This window comes from Rana temporaria, chromosome 2 (genome assembly GCF_905171775.1).
Source record: "Rana temporaria chromosome 2, aRanTem1.1, whole genome shotgun sequence".
In the NCBI taxonomy this organism is placed as follows: Eukaryota; Metazoa; Chordata; class Amphibia; order Anura; family Ranidae; genus Rana; species Rana temporaria.
The window spans coordinates 505,262,657-505,285,116 of NC_053490.1; the positions used below are offsets into that span (position 1 = coordinate 505,262,657).

General features: G+C 42.6%; 1 protein-coding gene across 3 annotated transcripts in view; it reads left to right on the forward strand.

The window, feature by feature from the left end:
• The window catches only part of ITSN1 (intersectin 1), a 266,243-nt gene that overhangs the window by 184,408 nt on the left and 59,375 nt on the right, over nucleotides 1–22,460 (forward strand). For 2 of the 3 annotated variants that reach the window (XM_040338913.1, XM_040338912.1), the window contains 2 exons: nucleotides 4,257–4,448; nucleotides 14,787–15,302. In XM_040338913.1, the coding sequence (XP_040194847.1) occupies nucleotides 4,257–4,448; nucleotides 14,787–14,788 (194 nt within the window). In that variant the 3' untranslated portion in view covers nucleotides 14,789–15,302. Of the gene's footprint in view, nucleotides 1–4,256; nucleotides 4,449–14,786; nucleotides 15,303–22,460 lie in introns of those variants that run through there. The other variant, XM_040338914.1, reaches the window with a different exon arrangement.

Here is a 22,460-nt window from a genome sequence, read left to right on the forward strand (position 1 = left end):
TACACTTTATTACCAAAAGTATTGGAACGCCTGCCTTTACTTGAACTTTTAATAGCATCCCAGTCTTAGGGGCAGATCCACAGAGCGAGTACGCCGGCGTATCTACTGATAAGCCGGCGTACTTTCAAATTTCCCGCGTTGTATCTTTGGTTTGAATCCTCAAACCAAGATACGACGGCATCTGGGTTAGATCCGACAGGCGTATGGCTTCGTACGCCTTCGGATCTTAGATGCAATACTTCTGCGTCCGCTGGGTGGAGTTCTCGACGTTTTCCGCGTCAGGTATGCAAATTGGCTATTTCCGACGATCCACGAACGTACGCGCGGCCGTCGCATTCTCTTACGTCGTCTCTAGTCGGCTTTTTCTGGCGTATAGTTAAAGCTGGTGTTTTGCGGCGTATAGTTAGACTTGCCATGTTAAGTATGGCCGTCGTTCCCGCGTTTATTCAGGATTTTTTTTTTTTTGCGTAAGTCGTCCGTGAATCGGGATGGACGTAATTCACGTCTATGTTAAAAAAAAATGACGTCCTTGCGACGTCCTTTAGCGCAATGCACGGCGGGAAATCTAGGGACGGCGCATGCGCAGTTCTTTCGGCGCGGGGACGCGCTTCATTTAAATGAAACGCGCCCCCTAATCGCCGATTTTAATTACGCACTGTTACGCCGCCAGAGGTAGACTACGCCGCCGTAACTTACGGCGCAAATTCTTTCAGGATTCGAACCGAGGACAAGTAAGTGACGGCGGTGTAGCGTATCTCTGATACGCTGCGCGGGTGCAGATCTTTGTGGATTTGCCCCTTAGTCTGTAGGGTTCAATATTGAATTGGCCCGCCCTTTGCAGCTATAACAGCTTCAACTCTTCTAGGAAGGCGTCCACAAGGTTTAGGAGTATGTCTATGGGAAGGTTTGACCATTCTTCCAGAAGCGCATTTGTGAGGTCAGGGACTGATGGACGAGAAGGCCTGGCTCTCAGTCTCAGGTCTAATTCATCCCAAAAGTGTTCTATCGGATTGAAGTCTGTCAAGTTCCTCCACCCCGAACTCGCTCATCCATGTCTTCTATGGGCCTTGCTTTGTGCACTGGTCCAAGTCACTTGGTGGAGGGGGGATTATGGTGTGGGGTTGTTTTTCAGGTAGTTCCAGGGAACTCTTAAGACGTCAGCATACCAATACATTTTTAATGCTCCCAACTTTGTGGGAACAGTTTGGGGACGGCCCCTTCCTGTTCCAACATGACTGCGCATCCGTGTACAAAGCAAGGTCCATAAAGATGGAGGGAGTTTGGAGGGAGGAACTTGACTGGCCTGCAGAGTCCTGACCTCAACTCCATAGAACACCTTTTTGGGATGAATTGGAGCAGAGACTGCGAGCCAGGCCGCCTTGTCCAACATCAGTGCCTGACCTCACAAATGCGCTTCTGGAAGAATGGTCAAACATTCCCATAGACACTCCTAAACCTTGTGGACAGTCTTCCCAGAAGAGTTGAAGCTGTTATAGCTGCAAAGGGCGGGGCCAACTCAATATTGAACCCTACAGACTAAGACTGGGATGCTATTAAAGTTTATGTGTGTGTGAAAAGGCGGGTGTCTCAATACTTTTGGTAATATTGTGTATGTTTTGTTTGATTTTCTCACATCAATGGGGGTCTGTGGGTTATCTTGCCATTTTACTGGATCTTGCACTAAATTTAGAATATCTAGGTGATCTGCTGTGCCACACACACACCTCTGACTCATCAGCATTCAAGTGTTTTTAAAAACACTTGAATAAACCCAGTGACGTGACTAGCAGCAGGTGATAATGCAGAGATTAAACAAATCCTCCTACAAAAGTTGGACCTGTTTATCTGCAGCCATCTGTCCTGTAGCTCATTCTGAAAACACACAGATCACAGTATTTTTTTCTTGGCTCCAACAGCAGGGGGCAGGGATCTTAATTTCCACACTGTGAGGACCGCTCTGAGAGCTGATTGGAGGCAAGGGACACCCTCTCACAGCTTCATACAGAAAGGATGGAGAGCTAATGATATGAAGCACAGGCTGTGTGATGGAGCTCCCTCCCGGTCACCGTTTTAACTCTGTCAGGAAAACCTGTCAGCAATAACTCATGCAGAGGAATGAGGCAGCAGAAATAAATGACACTTTAGACAGGGGCAATTGCACACTACAGAAGCATGTGCTTTGTTCATGTCTGAGGTTTAAACCATTTTAAATATCTCTTGTTGCTCCAGGCTCCCATAACTCCTCGTTTGCAGGTTACTGTTTTTTTGCAGGTGGGGGGGGGGGGGGGGGTGTAAGTGTTAGATTATAAAAAAAAAATGTTTAAATTGTAGATTTAATATAACCATAACATTAACACTTGTAAAATAACTTGTAAAAAACAAATTGTCCTTCTAAAGCCATATAAGTGTTTCTTTTATTTGAATAGTGCGGACTAATTCATTAGCACTTTATAGAGAATCATTCAAATTGGCTTGGAAGATGCTGGAGACTTAACCGCTTCAGCCCCGGGAAGATTTTACCCCCTTTCTGACCAGAGCACTTTTTGCGATATGGCATTGCGTCGCTTTAACTGACAATTGCGCGGTCGTGCTACGCTGTACCAAAAACAAAATTTGCATCCTCTTTTTCCCCACAAATAGAGCTTTATTTTGGTGGTATTTGATCACCTCTGCGGTTTTTATATTTTGCGCTATAAACAAAAGCAGAGCTTCCCCCCATTTCAGATCTACACCTCAGATTTACAGCAACTGCACTTCTAAGTGCACCTCCAGTGCAATTTCAAGTGCACTTTGCACTTGTAGTTTGCACTTGTAGTGCAAATTGGATTTGCCTTTGATAAATAACCCCCATTATCTTTTACTTTTTGCTATAATATCCCATTTTTTTTTTTCAAAAAAAATTTTTTCCTCAGTTTAGGCCGATATGTATTTTTCTACATATTTTTGGGTAAAAAAAAAATCTAAGTGTATATTGATTGGTTTGTGCAAAAGTTATAGCGTCTACAAAATAGGGGATAGAATTCTGGCATTTTTATTATTATAATTCTTTTTTTATTAGTAATGGTGGCGATTTGCGTTTTTATCGGGACTGCAACATTATGGCTAACACATCGGACACTGGCAGGGAAGGTGTTAACACTAGGGGGCGATCAAGGGGTTAAATGTGTTCCCTAGATGTGTGTCCTAACTGAAGGGGGGATGGAACTGACTAGGGGAAATGACAGATCACTGTTCATACGTTCATCCCCCCTGAGAAATTACTGATACACACACAGATCCTGGTTCTCGCTGTGTCACGAGCCTTTTCGCCAGTGCCCGATGGTCATCGTGCGCCCCCTGGTGGCCACAGGGCGAAGCGACATAACAACGTTCTTTCGCCCAGCTGAGCCACGTTTCCGCAGTAAAACTGCGGTGGCTGGTTGGCAAGTGGTTGTAAACCTCAGGCATGAAATATGAGCAAAGCCTATCCCTGTATAGCAGGGGTAGGCAACCTGGGACCCTCCAGCTGTTGAGGAACTACAAGTCCCATCATGCCTCTGGGAGTAATTGTAACTGCCAGCCTTGCAATGCCTCATGAGAAATGTAGTTCCACAACAGCTGGAGGACCCCAGATTGCCTACCCCTAGTGTGTACTTTTCTCAATTAAAAGCACTAAGTGTCATTTTTGTCTGCTGCTTTATTCCTCTATCAGCATGAGTTACTTCTGACAGGTTTCCCTGACACCAAGAGAAAAAAGGGGATGGGGGAGGGACCTCCAGCTGATTGACGGCCTCAGCTCTGTTGCTGTGTGCTGTGTGAAGGGGGGCGTGTCTCTTCCCTCAAATCACCTCGCAGAGCTCTCCTTCCTGAGCCCTGCAGGGTGTAACTTTAGCTCCCCCACCCCTTTTTTTTGACAGTTCAGACAAGCTTGTAAGTTCTGCACTTTAAATGGTTGTAGAGAAGACTGCATTTAAACAGACACAACCTATGTAGGGGTATTTGTTTAATCTCTTTTGTATCACCTGAGGATACACTTTACGTTTTCATAGGCCAGATTCACACTTCTGCGGCTCTGGAAGCCACATTTTGTGCAGGCATGGCAGTCCATTCATTTGAAAGAGCTGCAATGCCCTTCTAAAAATGCAGTTTGACAACCTATCCTGAGGAGTAATCTCACTGGCTAGAAAACCACTTGTGTGTCCCCCATCAGTACATAGAATGGAAGATGACCATCCCATAAGCCCATGAGTGATCCTGCTTTGTTTTTGTCTCTGTAGCATGCCAGGTCATTGGGATGTATGATTACATTGCACAGAATGATGACGAGCTGGCCTTCGCCAAGGGTCAGGTGATCAACGTATTGAACAAAGAAGATCCAGACTGGTGGAAAGGTGAACTGAATGGTCAAGTGGGTCTCTTCCCTTCCAACTACGTCAAGCTTACCACAGACATGGACCCCAGCCAACAGTGTGAGTACATACAGGGTGGACTACTTTCATTTCTATGGCCTTTCTGTTATTAATGACATGCAGCATTGCTGTGATTCTGCGGCTCTTTGCAGAAATCAAAGCTTTGTCTTCTGCTGCTTTACCCGTCTCTTTGACGACCTTCCACTTAAGTGCTGACATGATCATAGTCCAGCTCTTCAATCTCTAGCTTTAGCGCTCATATCATGTGACCTTTCATTGCTTGATACCAAATAAAAATGCATTCCATTGGTAGGTAAAAAAAAAAAATTGATCACTTTTAATTAGAATTATTTTGCAAACAATTTAAAGGCCAGGTCTACCCAAAAATGTTTAATATATTATGTTTCAAATAATTTATTTAATTTTATAATTATCAACAAAATTCCATTAACAGAACATATACAATAATATAATAGAAATAGATATTCCATTAACAGAACATGTACAAGAGTATAGTAGAAATAAGCGCAATCATTCAGGAAAGTAACTCTTTTATAAATGTAAATGAAAATCGATAACCTAGCGGATTGTAGGATAAGCTTACGTAACATAAAGTGTCATGATCATAGCTTCATAGCAGCTATTTGATGACAAGCAATTGAGAAATTAAGTTGATTGCAATAATATAATATAATTATGTCATCCATGAAGAGAATAGAATTGAATGAACCTATAAAGATCTATAAAGTTAATGCGTTGTAGAATAGCTGGGGGAATAAATTGGGCTAAACCAGGGCCAAGTTCCTTCTATTGGCTTGGCTTTATCTGGTGCGAAGGTCAAAAATCCCAACCATTCAAAGCATCTTCTATTACAGTTGGTATATGAGATAATTAACAAGAATAAACCTAGTAGAGGGTATAGGGCACAGAGGGGAGAGAGAAAAAAAATGTCCAGGGGGACCAATGGTTAGAGAATCAGGTGAAGGTAATCATAGTAGCAGCGTGGATATTATAATATCTCAGGGAGAAATTAGTGAACAGTCCAAACCAGGGAGTTAATGCCGTTTGATCCAAGGTCTCCATAAGGATTCAAAATTCGAAACTTTATCTAGTAGTATAGCTTAAGTTTTAGCATGTATCATAGATTGTGTGACTTTGTTTGACCGACTCTAGGGTTCGATTTTCACGCTTTTGCTACAGTTTAGCTGCCATGGTTATAAAAAAAAAGTAATTTGAATTGTTATGATTTGTGGTTTTCTGTTCAGAAGTGCTACTGAGGGATCCGGTTTAAGGGTTATATTGAACATAGAAGAATGAATTTGGAAGATTAGTATGGGACATTCCCACCATATATGTACATGTGAACCCAGAGTAGTACAGCCTTGAAAACGTTGAGAGGGATATTGGGGGGGGGGGGGATTTGGATATTCTGGATGGGACCAGATACCATCTAGTTAGCACCTTTTATAATTTTGCTTCGAGAGCCACTATATTTGGTGTGGCTGATTTCATCGTTTGCCAAATTTTGAGACCATTCTAGCTCATTTGGTTGAAGATGTTTAATATTTTATATACAAGCTCCAGCCGTTTCAAACTCCCATCTGCTTTGTATTTTTCTGGTTCCTTTTTCTCTGATCCCTTGCAGCCATAATGTTTTTATAGTTGGTCAAGTCTAGGTCTCCTTGCTGGATTCTTCAATCTTGTCCTTTACAAATTTCAACAGACCTTGCCTGTTCTAAAACCCTAAAAAATTATGGGAAAGCAGAAGTCGGATCTTGGAACCAAGATTCAAGATTTATCTTTTTGGCATCTAATCTGCCCACTACAGAAATACCAGTTTTTATTGCTATAGAGCTAGCCTTTAGTTTTCTAAATCACATTAAATGAAATTAATACATAAATGACTGTTAAAGGAAAGGTATAGTCTCTCCAGGGATCTTTCAGATGTAGAAGAGGTCGGCTTGCTGTAAATAATTTTCTCAGCATTTGTAAGGGCTCTTTCACACGGAGCGGATCCGTATTGATCCGCTCTGTTAGCCCGGTTGGCTCAGCGGGGATTCCTCCGTTAATCCCCACTAAGCTGTCGGTGGACAGGGCGTTACCCGCACACAGTGCAGAGACCGCCCTGTCTCTCCTCCGCTCTCCCTTATGGGGAATCGGATGAATACGGACCGTCTGTCCGTATTCATCCGATCCGTCAGACGGAAGAAAAATAGGGTTTTCTTCCGTCTGAAAAACCGGATCCTGACGGAGGCGGGTGATTACGGACGTTAGCGGATGCTCCATCCGCTAACGGCCGTGATCCCATAGGGAACCATTGTAAGTCCGTAAACGGACTTATGAAAAGCGGACCGTTCGTCTGCTGGTGTGAAAGGGCCCTTAGTTTTTGGGAAAAGAAAATCTTTATGTAGTTTGTAATAAATGATGTACATTGAGGCAACTATATTTGCTTATTGCACATTTAGGGGGCCATAGATGAGACTGTGAAACAAGTGAGGTGGATAGAGGCATCCTCCCTGCTGAGATACTGTATTCTGACAGCGGGACGCCTCCGTTGTCAGAATAAACTGATCAGCAGCTGCAGCCACTGATTGAGAAGTTTTCCAAAATTCCCATTCAACAGGAATTTGATTAACTTTTGTTGAACGCGGATGGCCATACATGGATCAGAATTCAGGCAGTCCCTGCTGAACTGGACACATTTTGAGAAATCAATGACCAGCTTTATGCTCTGGCTTTGGTTTTGCTATACTGCACAGTGACTGTGTCTTACTGTCTTTTCTGACAATACAAGCCTACAACTGAGCTGACTCATTGAATACAATAAACCTTATTTATCGGCGTATAACACGCACTTTTTTCCACTTAAAATCAGGGGGAAACCGCGTGTGCGTATTATACGCTGATCCCTGCTGTCTGAGGGAAGAGGAGCGAGCGCCGCTGAATTACATAGAGCCATGATCGCCTTTCTGTGTATCCGGCGCTCCGTTGCGCACAGCCACGCCTCCTGGCCCCGCATTGGACCACTGTACTGCCTATCATATGAGCAGGGGAAGGAGGCGTGGCTGTGAGTGACGGAGCACCGGGTACACAGGAAGGAGATCACGGCTCTATGTAATTCAGTGGCGCTCGCTCCCCCTCTTAAAAGGGGGGGCGCAGATGGGCACTGAACAGGCAGGGCATGTTGGTAAATGTATAGGCTGCAGATTGGCACTAATCAGGCTGCAGTGAGGAGGAATGTTGCAGATGGGCACAGATCAGGCTGCATTGAGGCTGCAGATGGGCACAGATCAGGCTGCATTGAGGCTGCAGATGGGCACAGATCAGGCTGCATTGAGACTGCAGATGGGCACAGATCAGGCTGCATTGAGACTGCAGATGGGCACAGATCAGGCTGCACTGAAGCTGCAGATGGACACAGATCAGGCTGCACTGAGGCTGCAGATGGGCACAGATCAGGCTGCATTGATGCTCAGATACCATCATTTTGCTTCAAAGTGGTTTATTAAAAAAAAAAAAAATCCTGAAACTTCCCTCTTAAATTGGGGTGTGTGTTCTACGCCGGCGCGTGCCGGTAAGTACGGTAGTTTTTTTGGCTGATATTTTATCTCAGCAGATGTTAAGCAGGAAGGGTTAGATAAAATACAGATCCCCCCTCTCTAGTGGTTAATCTACATATCTCAAAATTTAATGCAGTGTTAGAAAAGAAAAATATGGAAAGGCGCAAGTTTAAACTGGTTGTAACCCTAAAATAAAAAGCCAAGATCCTGTTCCTTTAAGGCATGCTGTATAGCATAATGCTTGTGCTATGTAATTTTTCCCTTCCTATCTTGTAAAAACCTGATTGATCCTGGTGTCCACCTTGCCTCTGCTGACCATGTGGCTGCTGATTACCATAGTCAGTTTATGTGCCTCTGTCATCCGCTGCTTTCCTCTGACAGTCTCTCCCCCACCTCCCTGTCATCGTGAGAATGGCTCTCCTGCCCTCCCTTCCCGCTGCTTTTCAGCAGTATAATGGAGCAAATATACAAGTATCCCCTTCGAATTAGGCTGCCATTCACTACAGTGGATTTTATAAAAAAATGTTACATGGCAGCTGTGCGGTCACGTGATCTCCCTGTGCTGGCCGACCCAATCTATGGAAAGCAGGAGGGGCTGAGATTCCCCTGTGCTAGCCGGCTGACATCACATGGGAATCTGAGCCCCTCCTGCGTTCCATAGATCGGACCGGCCAGCACAGGGAGATCATGTGACCGCACAGCTGCCGTGTGACAAAAGGTATTTAGCCTCTATTTAAAAAATAAATAAAAATTCACTGTAGTGAATGGCCCTCCCACTAAAAGTTGCCTGCAGAAAACTACAGGTAGGTGGTGGTTACAAGACCAGACACCCTGCACAAAGAGTGTGCAGCAGTGACTGGTCTTTACTACCGGAAGCTCCTGCATAGAAGCCAATTTTACACTGGATTACTTAAAAGATCTGGAAAAAATTCACAAAGCACAGCAAGATATGTGTAAGAATACACATAACTTTTGTATTTAGATGATAATTGCTTATACTGGAGCTCATCTTTTTTAAAGATATTTTTGTGTTGTGCAGGACATGTGTACAGTAGGTGGAGAGCCGCAAGTTCTCTAAGGCCAAGAGTAGATCTTCTACTTAATCTAAGCCTCGTAATTTTTGAAAATCTTGTTTGAAACAGTTTGCTTGGTTGTAAAAATTGGACATAGAACAGTCATCAGAATTGAAAGGAATATTGGTGGCAAAACGTTGAATAGTATCAAAAATAAGATTTATCGGGCTGGGAGAAATGCCACAAGCACCATATCCCCATGTAACCAATTACTTAAACAAAAAAAATGATAATTTTAACAGTGCCAAGTAATTCCACATACATTAAAGAGGAATTCCACCCAAAAATGGAACTTCCTCTTAACCCACTCCTGTCCCCCTTACATGCCACATTTGGCATGTAATTTCTTTGGGGGGGGTGTGGGGGCTTCAGGAGAAGGGGACTTCCTGTCCCACTTCCTCCTTCCGCCGGGGGGCTGCAAAGGCGATTAAGCTTAATCGCCTTTTGGCAGCCCCTCCCTGTAGGCGATCTCCTAGGAAACGTCAGGTCCTAGGCGATCGCCTGTCCAATCAAACAGCGCAGCGCCAGGCCGCGCGCGCGCATGCGCAGTGGCTATCACGGCCGGGTGCCCACAGTGACAATGAAGACACCGGCCGGGGAGGGGGGAGAGGAGCGGACCCCCGGCCAGTTTATTAAAAGCCAGCAGCTACACTTTTTGTAGCTGCTGACTTTTAATAAACTTAAAAAATGGGTGGAAAACCCCTTTAATAAAAATTAACAAAGTTGACATAAAATCATTTAAAAAAAAATGGCCATTTTTGTATCATATTACACATTTAATCTAATAAAGTCTCATCATTGGCAGTTACAGCCGTCTTCTCAACATGTTTCGCCAACCTTGGCTTCTTCAGCAGCGATGTAACTGTCAAGGTGTACAGTCACACAACATACCCCTCACCCAAAATGGTGGAGAGAAGTAACCATATGGAAATATATATGTATATCTGTCTCTAACCTGTGACCATGTGCATCCATCAATGGCAACCCCAGTTGGTATTTAGTGGACCATAGGAGGAGCACAAAGGACCAAAACAGAAGTTTCTCTAAATGTACACATTACTGTGCAAATTTATTTGCATGTTACCAATGATACCAGTAACTATTGTACAAGAACGTTATACCAGATTAAAGTGTATTGGTGTCCTTATAGAGGGAGCAATGAGGACGCCAATACACTTTTTAGTCTGGTGTAACCCTTCTTGTATACAATATTTACTGACTTGGTGGGTAACATGCAGCTAAATTGGTGCCCTCATGTGTACATTTGGGTCTTTTGGTCCTATGTGCTCCTCCTACGGTCCACTAAATACCACCTGGGGTTGCCATTGGTGTATGTATGTGGTCCCAGTATAGAGAGAAATATACAGTAGATATCTACCGTATGTATCTGCGTATAACACTCACTTTTTCCCCCTGAAAACAGAGGACAAACAGTGCCTGTGTGTTATACGCCAATACTATGTTTTACCAACGGGGGACGTGGATTGGGCGGTCCGCCCCGGGAGCCCCCATTGGGGGGGGAGGGTGTCAGGCTTTACAATAGGAGTGACGCAGGAGGAGCAGTGTGGAAGGGGCTGGCAGTGATTTTTCTTCTAAACTGTAGAGAATGACTGCAGTGCTATACCAGGAGACTGGGGGGCTGTATACTGGATGGGGGGCTGTGTACTGTACAGGGGGAGGGGGCTGTATACTGGATGGGGGCTGTGTAATGTGCAGGGAGGGGCTATGAAAAAAAAAATTCCTTGAACTTCCCTCTTAAAATTGGGGAGCATTTATACACCGATAAATACGGTATTTCCATATGGTTACTTCTCTCCCCCATTTTGGGTGAGGTGTATGTTGTGTGGCTGTACACCTTGATGGTAACGTCTCTCCTGAAGAAGCCAGGGTTGCCAACACCCAATATGGGTGTAAACTGCCAATGAAGAGACTTTATTGAATTAAATGTGTAATCTGATGGCACAAAAATTACTGTTTTTTAATGATTTTTTGTCAACTTTAATAAAAAAAAATGTTTTTAATGTATGTGTACAACTATTTGGCACCATTTAACGTCAAGCTTTTTTAGTGTAATGAAAACGTATAATAATGGTTTGGATTTTGGTCCTTAGCACACCACAAGAAGATGTAGTAGAGAACAGAACAAACATTTATAGAGCATTCTGTTAGAATGAATTGTTGATGGATCATATAGCTGAGCAGTATTCATCCCTTTAAATAGAAAAATAAAAGTAGAATAACAATTTAAATATACGGTGCCTTGAAAAAGTATTCATACCCCTTTGAAAATTTCTACATTTTATCATGTTACAACCAAAAACATAAATGTGTTTTATGTGATAGACCAACACAAAGTGGCACATAATTGGGAAGTGGAAGGAAACAGACATGGTTTTCAAAATGTTTTACAAATAAATATCTGAAAAGTGTTGCAAGGATTTTGTAGAACCTCCTTTCACTGCAATTACAGCTGTAAGTCTTTTTGGGGATGTCTCTACCAGCTTTGCACGTCTAGAGTGTGAAATTCTGACCGAATGGATGGAGAATGTCTGTGATCAGCAATTTTCAAGTCTTGCCACAGATTCTCAATTGGATTTAGATCTGGACTTTGGTTGGGCCATTCTAACACATGAATATGATTTGATTTAAACCATTCCATTATAGCTCTGGCTGTATGTTTAGGGTCGTTGTCCTGCTGGAAGGTGACCCTCCGCCCCAGTCTCAAGTCTTTTGCAGACTTTCTTCTAAGATTGCCCTGGATTTGGCTCCATCAATCTTCCCATCAACTCTGACCAGCTTCCCTGTCACTGCTGAAGAAAAGCATCCCCACAACATGATGCTGCCACCACCATGTTTCACGGTGGGAATGGTGTGTTCAGAGTGATGTGTAGTGTTAGTTTTCCGCCACACATAGCGTTTTGCTTTTAGGCCAAAACGTTCAATTTGACCGGAACACCTTCTTCCACATATTTGCTGTGTACCCCACATGGCTTCTCGCAAACTGCAAACGGGACTTCTTATGTCTTTCTTTCAACAATGGCTTTCTTCTTGTCACTCTTCCATAAAGGCCAGATTTGTGGAGTGTATGATTAATAGTTGTCCTGTGGACAGATTCTCCCACCTGATCTGTGGATCTCTGTGGCTCCTTCAGAGTTTCCATAGGCCTCTTGACTGCTTCTCTGATTAATGCTCTCCTTGCCCGACCTGTCAGTTTAGGTGGACGGACATGTCTTGGTAGGTTTGCAGTTGTGCCATACTCTTTCCATTTTTGGATTATGGATTGAACAGTGCTCTGTGAGATGTTCAAAGCTTGGGATATTTTTTTTTATTTTTTTATAACCGAACCCTGCTTTAAACTTCTCCACAACTTTATCCCTGACCTGTCTGGTGTGTTCCTTGGCCTTCACAATGCTGTTTGTTCACTAAGGTTCTCTAATAAACCCAGTGGTGTATTTAGGTTTTGTGCTGCCCTAGGCCTGACTGAACTCGTGCACCCCCAATATAAATATGATCCACCCCTTCCTGTTTAAGACCTGTCCTGAAAATTTCCAGTGGGGACACTAGTTATGAGGGCTTTGGGGGGATTCCCTTAATCTGCAGAGATTTCCTCCCACTTCCTGTTTGGCTATGGGGCAAGAAATAAAGGGAAATCAACGGATGGCAAAATACAGGGGCTATAACGGTTCATTACTCTATCCAAAGTGGCAAAAAAAGTGTTGCCTATAGTTTTACTTCAAGCACAAATTTCTGATAAATTTATGGAGGACTAAGAGGATATAACCATGCCAGTGGTGCAGCAGAAAACATATAGCACAGTGATGAAGGTATGTGGTCCAGGCAGTGAGCAAAGGAAGGATTGGGGGCAGGAACAAATAAATCCATCCGTTTATTTTTCAGAAATCCACAGAAATAAAATTAAGATTCCTTAATTACAACTGACACAAGCAAAGGATTGCAGGAGAGTCCTACTACCTACCTGCCAGGTTAAGGTGATCATGTTGGTGTCACTTGGGTCTACACCATCCCTATCATACTGGCAGCAGTGCGGCCGCTTTATGGGGGTGCCAGACTGGTTTGTCTTTGCGGCCCAATCCACCTCATAAGACTGGCGCTACACTAAAAGTGTAGCGCCAGCCGGCGGGGACTCTTCATGCTGCCCCCCTGCAAAGTGCTGGCCTAGGCCATGATACAGCATTAAATAAACCTCTGAGAGCTTCACAGAACAGCTGTATTTGTACTGAGATTAAATTACACACAGGGGGACTCTATTTATTAAATAAGTGACTTCTGTAGGCAATTGGTTCCGCTAGATTTTAGTTGGGGGTATCCGAGTAAAGGGGGGCTAAATACAAATGCACCCCACACTTCTCAGAAATGTATTTGTAAAGCCATTTATTTTTCTTCCACTTCACAATTATGTGCCACTTTGTATTGGTCTATCTCATAAAATCCTAATAAAATACATTTATGTTTTTGGTTGTAACATGACAAAATGTGAAAAGTATGAATACTTTTTCAAGGCGCTGTATATCGCACTTTACTGAAAGATCTAATGCCGCATACACACCATAACTTTATGTGATGAAAAGAAACGACATTTTCTGTGAAGTAAAAAACAACGTTTTTGAAACTTCAATTTTCAAAGACGAAGTTGCCTACACACCATCGTTTTTCTCACAATGTTCTAGCAAAGCGAGGTTACGTTCCACCACGTTTTTCCATTGAAGCTCGCTTCATAAGTAGCTTCTGGGCATGCGCGGATGAAAAAACGTTGTTTTAAACGACGTTTTTGCTACACACGGTCAATTTCTGTGAAGTAAAAGTTGACGTTTTGAAAAACGACACATAAAATTGAAGCATGCTTCAATTTTTTTTGGTCGTTTTTTAGAAGACATAAAACAACGTTTTCCCCCACACACGGTCAATTAAATTGACGTTTTTAAAAACGTCATTTTTTTTCATCACATAAAACGACCGTGTGTACGCGGCATAATATAGTGAGGCTCACCAGTAAAATAGACAACTGACTTGGCTGAATGCTCTGGTGGATCAGTAGACATGAGATGTGCTTTTATATATAGTGCGTAAATAAAAATGCTTTTCACCAACATGGTGGTTAGTACAGCTACCTTTTTGACCATGACAGTCGACGCTTGACAACTTTTTTTATTATTTTTTCATAGTCACACTCCAGGCTAGCGAATAAATATTGTTTGCAAACATAATTATATTGGCTAATATCTATACAATTATAGAGCTGTGCTTTTAAGTGCAGTTCTTGCATGCTTAATTTTATAATAAGTGCAGAATTATTGTAGATATATATTGAAGGATTACTTACTTACTATCCATTGATTAACTGTACACATTAAAGGGTCAGTTCAACTAGAAATGGTAATGGAGTGTGACGTGAGTCAACCCTGACTTTGTAGCGTTCTTGAGGGCTCCGAAGTAAGATCTTACTAGCCATCCTGGGTGGGTGGGTGGGTGGAGTTGGTGCTCTTGACCAGTGTAGGGTAACCAACCAGTCCCAGTCCATATTATACGCTAGTAATAATTTTAGACTGACCCTATTAAAGGGGTTTCCTCTAAATGGGTTTTCCTGGTAGTTCCATGTCACTCCCTGTGTGTAGCATGCTGGTTTTCATTTCCTTTACTTTTCTTTTGCATCACGTAGAGTCATTGTTGTAGTGTGTGGTGGGTTTTATTTTTTTTCCCTTTTTCATTTTGGTTTTGCTTATGTGTTGTTTTCCTCCTTTTTCTAGGAATCATATGTTGTCCATCCCCCTTCTCAGGCTTGAAAGTCCTCAAAGAGACCCACTATCCCCATATCACTGCCCAGAGGGATGATGGGAGATGCAGCCTTGATCATGTGACTACCAGCATGATCATCCACTGCCTTCTGACTAGAAGACCCCGCTGCACAGAAATTTTACCTCATTTTTCCATTTAGATGCATGTGACCATATTGTTGTATCCGCTGATCCTGAAGCAAAAATAAAAATAAAATAATTTAATTGATGCTCAAAGAGTACAGAGGATAGTGGGTCCTTTTGTGGCTTTCTCCGTCACTTAAAAAAACAGTTACAAATCGCAGATTCACAAAGGTGCTGTTCAGTTTGACCCTCTAGATCTGAACAGGTAACCCTCTGAAGTATAAAGTTATTCAAATTGAAAAAAAAAAATTGGTTTTCATTTTATTCACAGAGCAAAAAGACCCACTATCAAGGAATGCTGCATGTACTATTGAATTGTACCCATAAATATTTTATTTTAATTAATTTTGTTTTATTCATGTTTCTGGTATTACTTTTATATGTCTAAATAATTAAATTCCGTGTCATTTAAAAAGAATACATCACTCTAGAAGACATATACAGCTGGTTTACATTAGACTGTCAATTATACAGAATTAGCACATTTTTGTATATGGACAAAAAGCTAAAATGTATCTTTTTTACGTGCAATGTATTTTTATTTTTTTTTTATCTGGTTTAAAGGGGCGCTCTTCTTTTTTTTTTTTTTTTTTTTAATCTTGGTTATCCTCCAGGGGTATGCAAGTTATGGTAATACATGACTTCAAGGATAAATTCACCCTAAAGTTCTATTCTGTGTTTTGGGCCTGGATAAGCTCATTTTGGATACCAGAGATCGCCACTCCACCCGCATCCTCTACTACAAATGTAACATATCTAACGCAATGTGGCAAACTGTTCCTTTGAAATATATGCAGGACATGTCTTGGGTCATGCCGTCACATTGTACAGCATAAGACCAAGCATATTATGTCTATTCTGAGGTCTTGGGTGGACCTGGGATCTTGTGATGGACTGCTCACCAAGGAATGTAGAGGTTGTTGGAGTTGGAAAACCACCATCTTTTCTTGGTGACCAGTATGTCTAAAATCCATGAAAGAAAATGAGCAGTCCAAACTTCTCTAGGTGTTTTAGCTCTGAAAGAGAGGTTTGGAAATGGCCTTTTGGGTTATGTAATACAGGTATCATGGAGGTAACGAAGATATGAATTGTAATGAAAGTGTCATTCTGTTAATAGGATTTTCCAGGATACTTGAGAAAATGTAATGCCTTTTTTACAACTGTTTAGCCAATCGGTTTAAAAACATAAGCAGCCCTCTCCAGTTAATGATCCCTTTTGCTTCGCAGAGGTACTTGGACGTACAGCCATGGCCAATACTATTGGCACCCTGCATTTCTGTCAGATAATGCACCACTTTGCCCAGAAAATGATTGCAATTACATAATGTTTAGGCGTTCTTGTGTTTTTATTTTTATTGTTTGTATTAGTACGACACAAAGCGGAGAAACAAAAAAAGCCAAATCTCACACATTTTAAGCAAAACTCCAAAAATGTACTTGCCAAAATCATTGGCACTCTCAATTTTAGTGTTTGGTAGTGCACCCCTTGGAAAAAATAACTGAAATCAATTGCTTTCTATAACCATCAATGAGTTTCTTACTCCTCTCTACTGGGATTTTAGACCACTCTTCTTTCGCCAACTGCTCCAGGTCTCTCAGATTGGAAGGGTTCCCTTTTCCCAACTGCTGTTTTGAGATCTCTTCACAGGTGCACTATGGGATTTAGATTTGAACTCATTGCTGGCCAGTTCAGTACTCTCCAGCGCTTTGTCTTAAACCATTTTTGGGTACTTTTTGACGTGTGTTTTGTCTGCTGTAAGACTCATGACCTCGGAGGCGCAGATGCAACTTTCTGAAACTGAGCCCTATATTGCACCCCAGAATTTTTTGGTAGTAATCAGATTTCATAATGTCAAGCACACAGTGAAAACATCCAGTGCCTGAAGCAGCAAAGCAAGCCCAAAACATCAGTGAACCTACATGTTTGACTGTATTCTTTTCTTTAAAGGCCTCATTTCTTTTTTTGAAAGCGGTAGAATGATGGGCTTTACAAGAAAGCTGCAATTTTTCTTTGTCTCTTCACAACACGTTCTCCCAAAAGGATTTTGGCTTCCTCAGGTACGTTTTTGCAAACGCCACTGTGGCTTTTTTATGTTTGTGTCAGCAGTGGGGTCCTCCTGGGTCTCCTACCATAGCGTCCCTTTTCATTCAGATGGCGACTAATCGTGCAAGCCCACATTGTACTCCTGTGCCCCCGAAGGTCAACTTGAATGTATCTGGAAGTTGATTGAGGTTCTTTATACACCATTCGAACAATCCTTTGTTGCAAACTTTTTAACAGTTTTTCTCTATTGTCCTAGTCCAGGGAGATTATCTACAGTGCCATGGGTTGTAAACTTAGCAATGTTGCACACAGTAGACACAGGAACATTAGGATCTCTGGAGATGGACATATAGTTGAGTACATTTTTCACTACTTTAAGGGGCCTTTCACTTGGGGCGGATCAGTAATGATCTGCCTCCGTGTGTCCATAAGCTCAGCGGGGATCGCTCCGTAAGTCCCCGCTGAGCCGTCGGATGACAGGGCGGTCGTCGCACACTGTGCAGGGACCGCCCTGTCTTTTCTCCGCTCTCCCCTATGGGGGATCAGATGAACACGGACCGTGTGTCCGTGTTCATCCGATCCGCAGACAGAAGAAAAAATTGGGTTTTCTTCCGTCTGCAAAACGGATGTTTGCGGAGGCGGGTGATTACAGGTGTCAGCGGATGTTTATCCGCTGCACCCGCAATCACATAGGGACCAATGTATGTCCCTTTTTCATCTGCAAACGGATGGATGAAAAAGCAGACATACGGTCCGCACATCTGAAAGGGGCCTTACTGGTTGTCGGTGTGATTTCTATATTGTCAGCATCTGTTAATTGATACAGCCGAGTTTAATTACAAAGTATAAAGGAGCATCACAAACTTGGAATACAATTATTTATTAACATTTTTAGAAGGTGCCAATAATTTTGTCCAGTCTTGGAGTTTGCGTGGAATGTGACAGATTTGGCTTTTTGTTACTCCACTTTTTTGTGTCATACCAATACAAACAAAATAAATAAACCTGAGAGTGCCTAAATATTTGTAATGCAACATTTTTTAGGGCGAAGAGGTGCATTATCTGACAGTAATGCCTGGGTGCCAATATTTTTGCCCATGATTGTAAAGTGATGACCGTCCAATTCATCCAAATACCACTGAAGTGGGAAGCAGTCTTATCAAGCTACTTCCAGATCACATTTCTTATGATAAAGAGTCCATTAATACATATTTCTCCAAATGTTGGCTAAAAAGTGTGGTCATGCATAGTGTGAAATTAGGCCAGTACAGTATTATCTGTTAATGCTATTGTCATTCCACAACAATTGTGTGTGTGTGTGTGCTATTTTGAAACCACTGCCTTAAATCTATCAGTACCTTAAAACTGAACTCCAGGCACATACAGAAAATACAGAGGGGCTCTGTATTCATTTAGACAGACTTAAATGCCTTTTTTTTAAAGGTAAATTCCTGAGTTTGATATGGGATCAGCCCCTGTACAACACAATTTAGAGAGGGGGGGGGGGGAGAAGTAGCACAAGGGGTCAATCGGTTGTGTGCTACAGTTTAAAAAGCTTGCTGGTAGAAGAAAACAGAGCGATGGAGAGATGAGCTCATCGGTGTGCTGCTTCTCTTTTCACTGTCCAGTCATTTTTCATGAAGTTGTTTATTTTTCTTCCTTTGTAACCTTCTGAGAGCTCCCAATTCTCTACTTTCCACCATCACTTCTGTTTGTTTGGAATGAGCAGTGAACGTTAGTTGCGGTCCTATGCACTGCTGTGTACACACTACAAATCCCGTAGTCAACCTCAGGGGCAAGCAAGAGGGGGTGGCTATGTTCCTACATAGAGTGGGACCATGGAGAACAAACATAGCCACCCTCTAATTAGAAGTCAGATCACAGTATTAAAAAAGGAGAGGCTAAGCAATAGAAGGTACTTTTTTGACTTAAGAATACATACTTTAATAGATTTGTAAAATAAAAATTGTGTCTGAATGATTGAGTCACACTTTACCACATTTCACCTGTAGTGCAGTGAACAGGACACAGAGCTATTTTGAGGTTTTTACAGTCCTGGAGAACCCCTTTAATATTTTAGTGAGTGAACATTTGCTCCATTTATGCCCTTCTTTTTTGCACATATACACAGACATCCATCCATGTTTTTGTACTGTCATAAATATGTATATATTCTATTTACGTTTCCAAAGGGTATGCTGACAAAAGTAACGTAAGTACTAACATAAAAGGCCAAGTCACGTTTTCTGTGGTCAGTAAGAGGCGCACTCCCCCCTCGGTCAGTGAAGGGGTTTTATTTGCTGTTCATTGTCCTCATCAGGACAAAGAATGTATACACTATTTTAACCTGGAATTAATTGCAATGTTTACATATTTTTTTATCGTTATTATTTTAACTAGACTGTGGAACTTGTCATTTTTAGAAGCTTAAAATGTTGTAATGTGCTGTAACCCTCATTTATCTGTCTTGGTACACTAGCCTTTGCTTTTAATGCTTTTAGTCTGAGGTGATGAGATGAAGGAAAATAGGATACATCCCAGACTCGGCCTTTGTAGTCATGGCTGTAACCTTTTCTTTGTTCTCTGCCGGCCACCCTCCACTCTTGTTTAATGTTACAAAATGGCTCCCCAACTGTCTGTGCACTGTTTGTCTGTTAAAGCTCCCTGTCCATCCGCACCTCAGTATTTTCATGAATGTAAAATATATAAATATATAAAATAAACTACAGCTTTAACAACTGTAATACAGCCTTTACAATCAACTACATGTATAGATAATTAAATCCTTCTTATAAAAGACGACCCTCAATGTGTGTGTTTTACTTGTATATGGTCACTTATTTATTGTTTTATAAGGTCTTCTTCACACGGCATTTTAGCTGCATTTAACAGATGCCAACTGCAAGAATCTTGCACCTGGAATGAAATGACAGGTGCATGTGAAAAGTGACAGCCGCATATAAGCTGTGGGTGTCACTGTTCATCTAAAGCAGTGGTTCTCAACCTTTCTAATGCAGTGACCCCTTGATAAAATTTCCCAAGTTGTGGGGACCCCTAACAGTAAAAAACAATTGTAGCGGGGGTTATCAGCACCCAAGGAAAGACAAGTAATTTGCACCCCTAACCCCCTGATATTTAGCGCTCCCGAGTCCCTTCCACTCGTACAGTATTATAATCCCTTATGGTACATTTTAGGATGTACCACTCTTTCTCTTTGTTCTCCTTTCTTTCCATTTTCTCTCTCTCTATCCGAATTGTTTTCCCCAGCCATCTTTCTTGTTCTTTCTCTTATTCTTTCTCTCCCTTTTTCTTTGTTCACCCCCCTTCCATGTATTCTCTATTTATTCCTCATCTTACTCCTTGGTTGGGGGAGTTGGGATGAGTGGCAGTGCTGGTGGGGCGTGGGATGAGTGGCAGTGCTGGGGAAGTTCTGATCAGTCAACTTAGGTGCTCTTGATCAAGGTCAGCTGCCCATCTGAGAACTGTAGTGGGGACTTTTAATGGCAATTATAATCCCAGGTAGTGTTACGCACTGTGTCTCTGACTTTGTGGTGTCTTGTAGCAGTGACACCTATGCCGAAATCAGGAGATAGGGTCTCTTCCAACCCCTTCCACTTCACATTCCTCACCAGTTAGCTGACCTCTAGTCTCTGCCCCCCCCACCTATGCTGTGAACTGAATGGTCGGCTGTGAAGCGGCTGAGTGGGCAGCCGGGGGCTTTAGAAACAGCCCAGCTGGGCAGCCACAGGCTCCAGGGACAGCCCTGCTGGTTGACCACGAAAAGGCTGGGGTAGTGATGCGGGATTCAGGAACAGCCCAGGATTTGGGGACCCCTGGCAAATCGTCATTCGACCCCCAAGAGGGTCCCGACCCCCAGGTTGAGAACCACTGATCTAAAGCTACAGAGCAATCATGAACTGCAGTTGGCGATGGATGTCGGAGCCTAGACACCTCTGGCTGCGTTTTTAGATTCGGACATCCGTCCCTATCCGCAGGTAACTGCTTGGTGCATGACTGCAGGTAAACGGTGATGGCCACTGTCTATACATTATACAGGCTGAGCCACTGTTCACACGCACCTGTCATTCTAACAGCAAGAATCCGCTGATTCATGCTGCTAGAATGCAGTGTATGCAGCTAATTGGCCCTGTTCAGCCCTAAGAGAAGTGGGAAGCTGACATTGACTTTAGCTGGCCATACATGGATCAAAATTTGGTTGGTTCAGCTGCTAGCCATAACCATTGTTTTCTGCCAGCCAAGAAGGCTCCCTGTGCTGGCAGAACACAAAAGCACTGCGGGAGGCATTAAGCGATATGGAAGGAAAGACAATCAAATCTTCTATGGACTGCCTTTCACAAACAATTAGCCCGAGTGGCTGGTGGATACAAGTTCTCATTCTCTGTGGGACACAACAGACCTGGAATAAAAGGGGGAAAAAATGTAACCTATTTCCTGGGAGGAGCCCTTTGGACAAGAAGGTACAAGTGTACATGAAGTTGGATAGAAGATGCCGAATTACCAATTCGAATGCCATAGCAGACACTTTGCGGTGTCCATATGCTTGCTGATCCTGTTGAGCACCATGGGAACCATTAAAATGGCATGCTCTTGAATACAGTTATTGCTTTCTTGGTTGACAACTATCCACACAGTACTGGCCATGAAAGCTGTCTATATCACAGTGCTGGGCCAACTGTGAAGACAAGTCCAAGTTCTCTACCATGAGAACCCATCAACATTTGCAGGGCAGAGCACCATGGGATTTGAATCTTCTAGGGTGCTTGCAGTAGTAAATATGAACCTGATATGGCATCCAGTGGGGGAAACATCTGCTGTATCTTTACATTGTTTCATAGTCTGGTTGAAAAAAAGACCATCCAGTTATAAAGTAGGGAATCGGATATTTCCTGGATCCACTTCACCTATAAATATTAGTATCCAGTTATATTATGTGCATTTAGAAAAGCATCCAGGCCTTTTTTTAAACAATCTACTGAGCTGGCCAGAACCAGGAAGGGGTATTCCACATTTTCACAGCGCTTCACTTTTTTCCTCCAGACATAGTGTTCCCCCTTGTTCTCTGTGAAGACCCTAAAATGAAATAACTCAACAAGTTCCCTATATGGACCACTTATGTATTGGTGCATGTTGATTATATCTCCTCATCTCATGAGAGAATACATTCCGTTCCTCTATTCTTTCCTCATAGCTGAGCTCCTCCATGCATCTTATCAGTTTGGTTGCCCTTCTGTGCACCGTCTCCAGTTCCCCAATTTTATTTTTGTGAACTGGTGCTCAAAACTGACCTGCATATTGCAGATGAGGTCATTTTTAATGATCTCTCTCTCTCTCTCTCTCTCTCTCTCTCTCTCTCTCTCTCTCTCTCTCTCTCTCTTGTTTACTCTGCCCTAGTATGTATGATGCATACATGTTCTTGGCTCCCAAGTACATAACTTTAC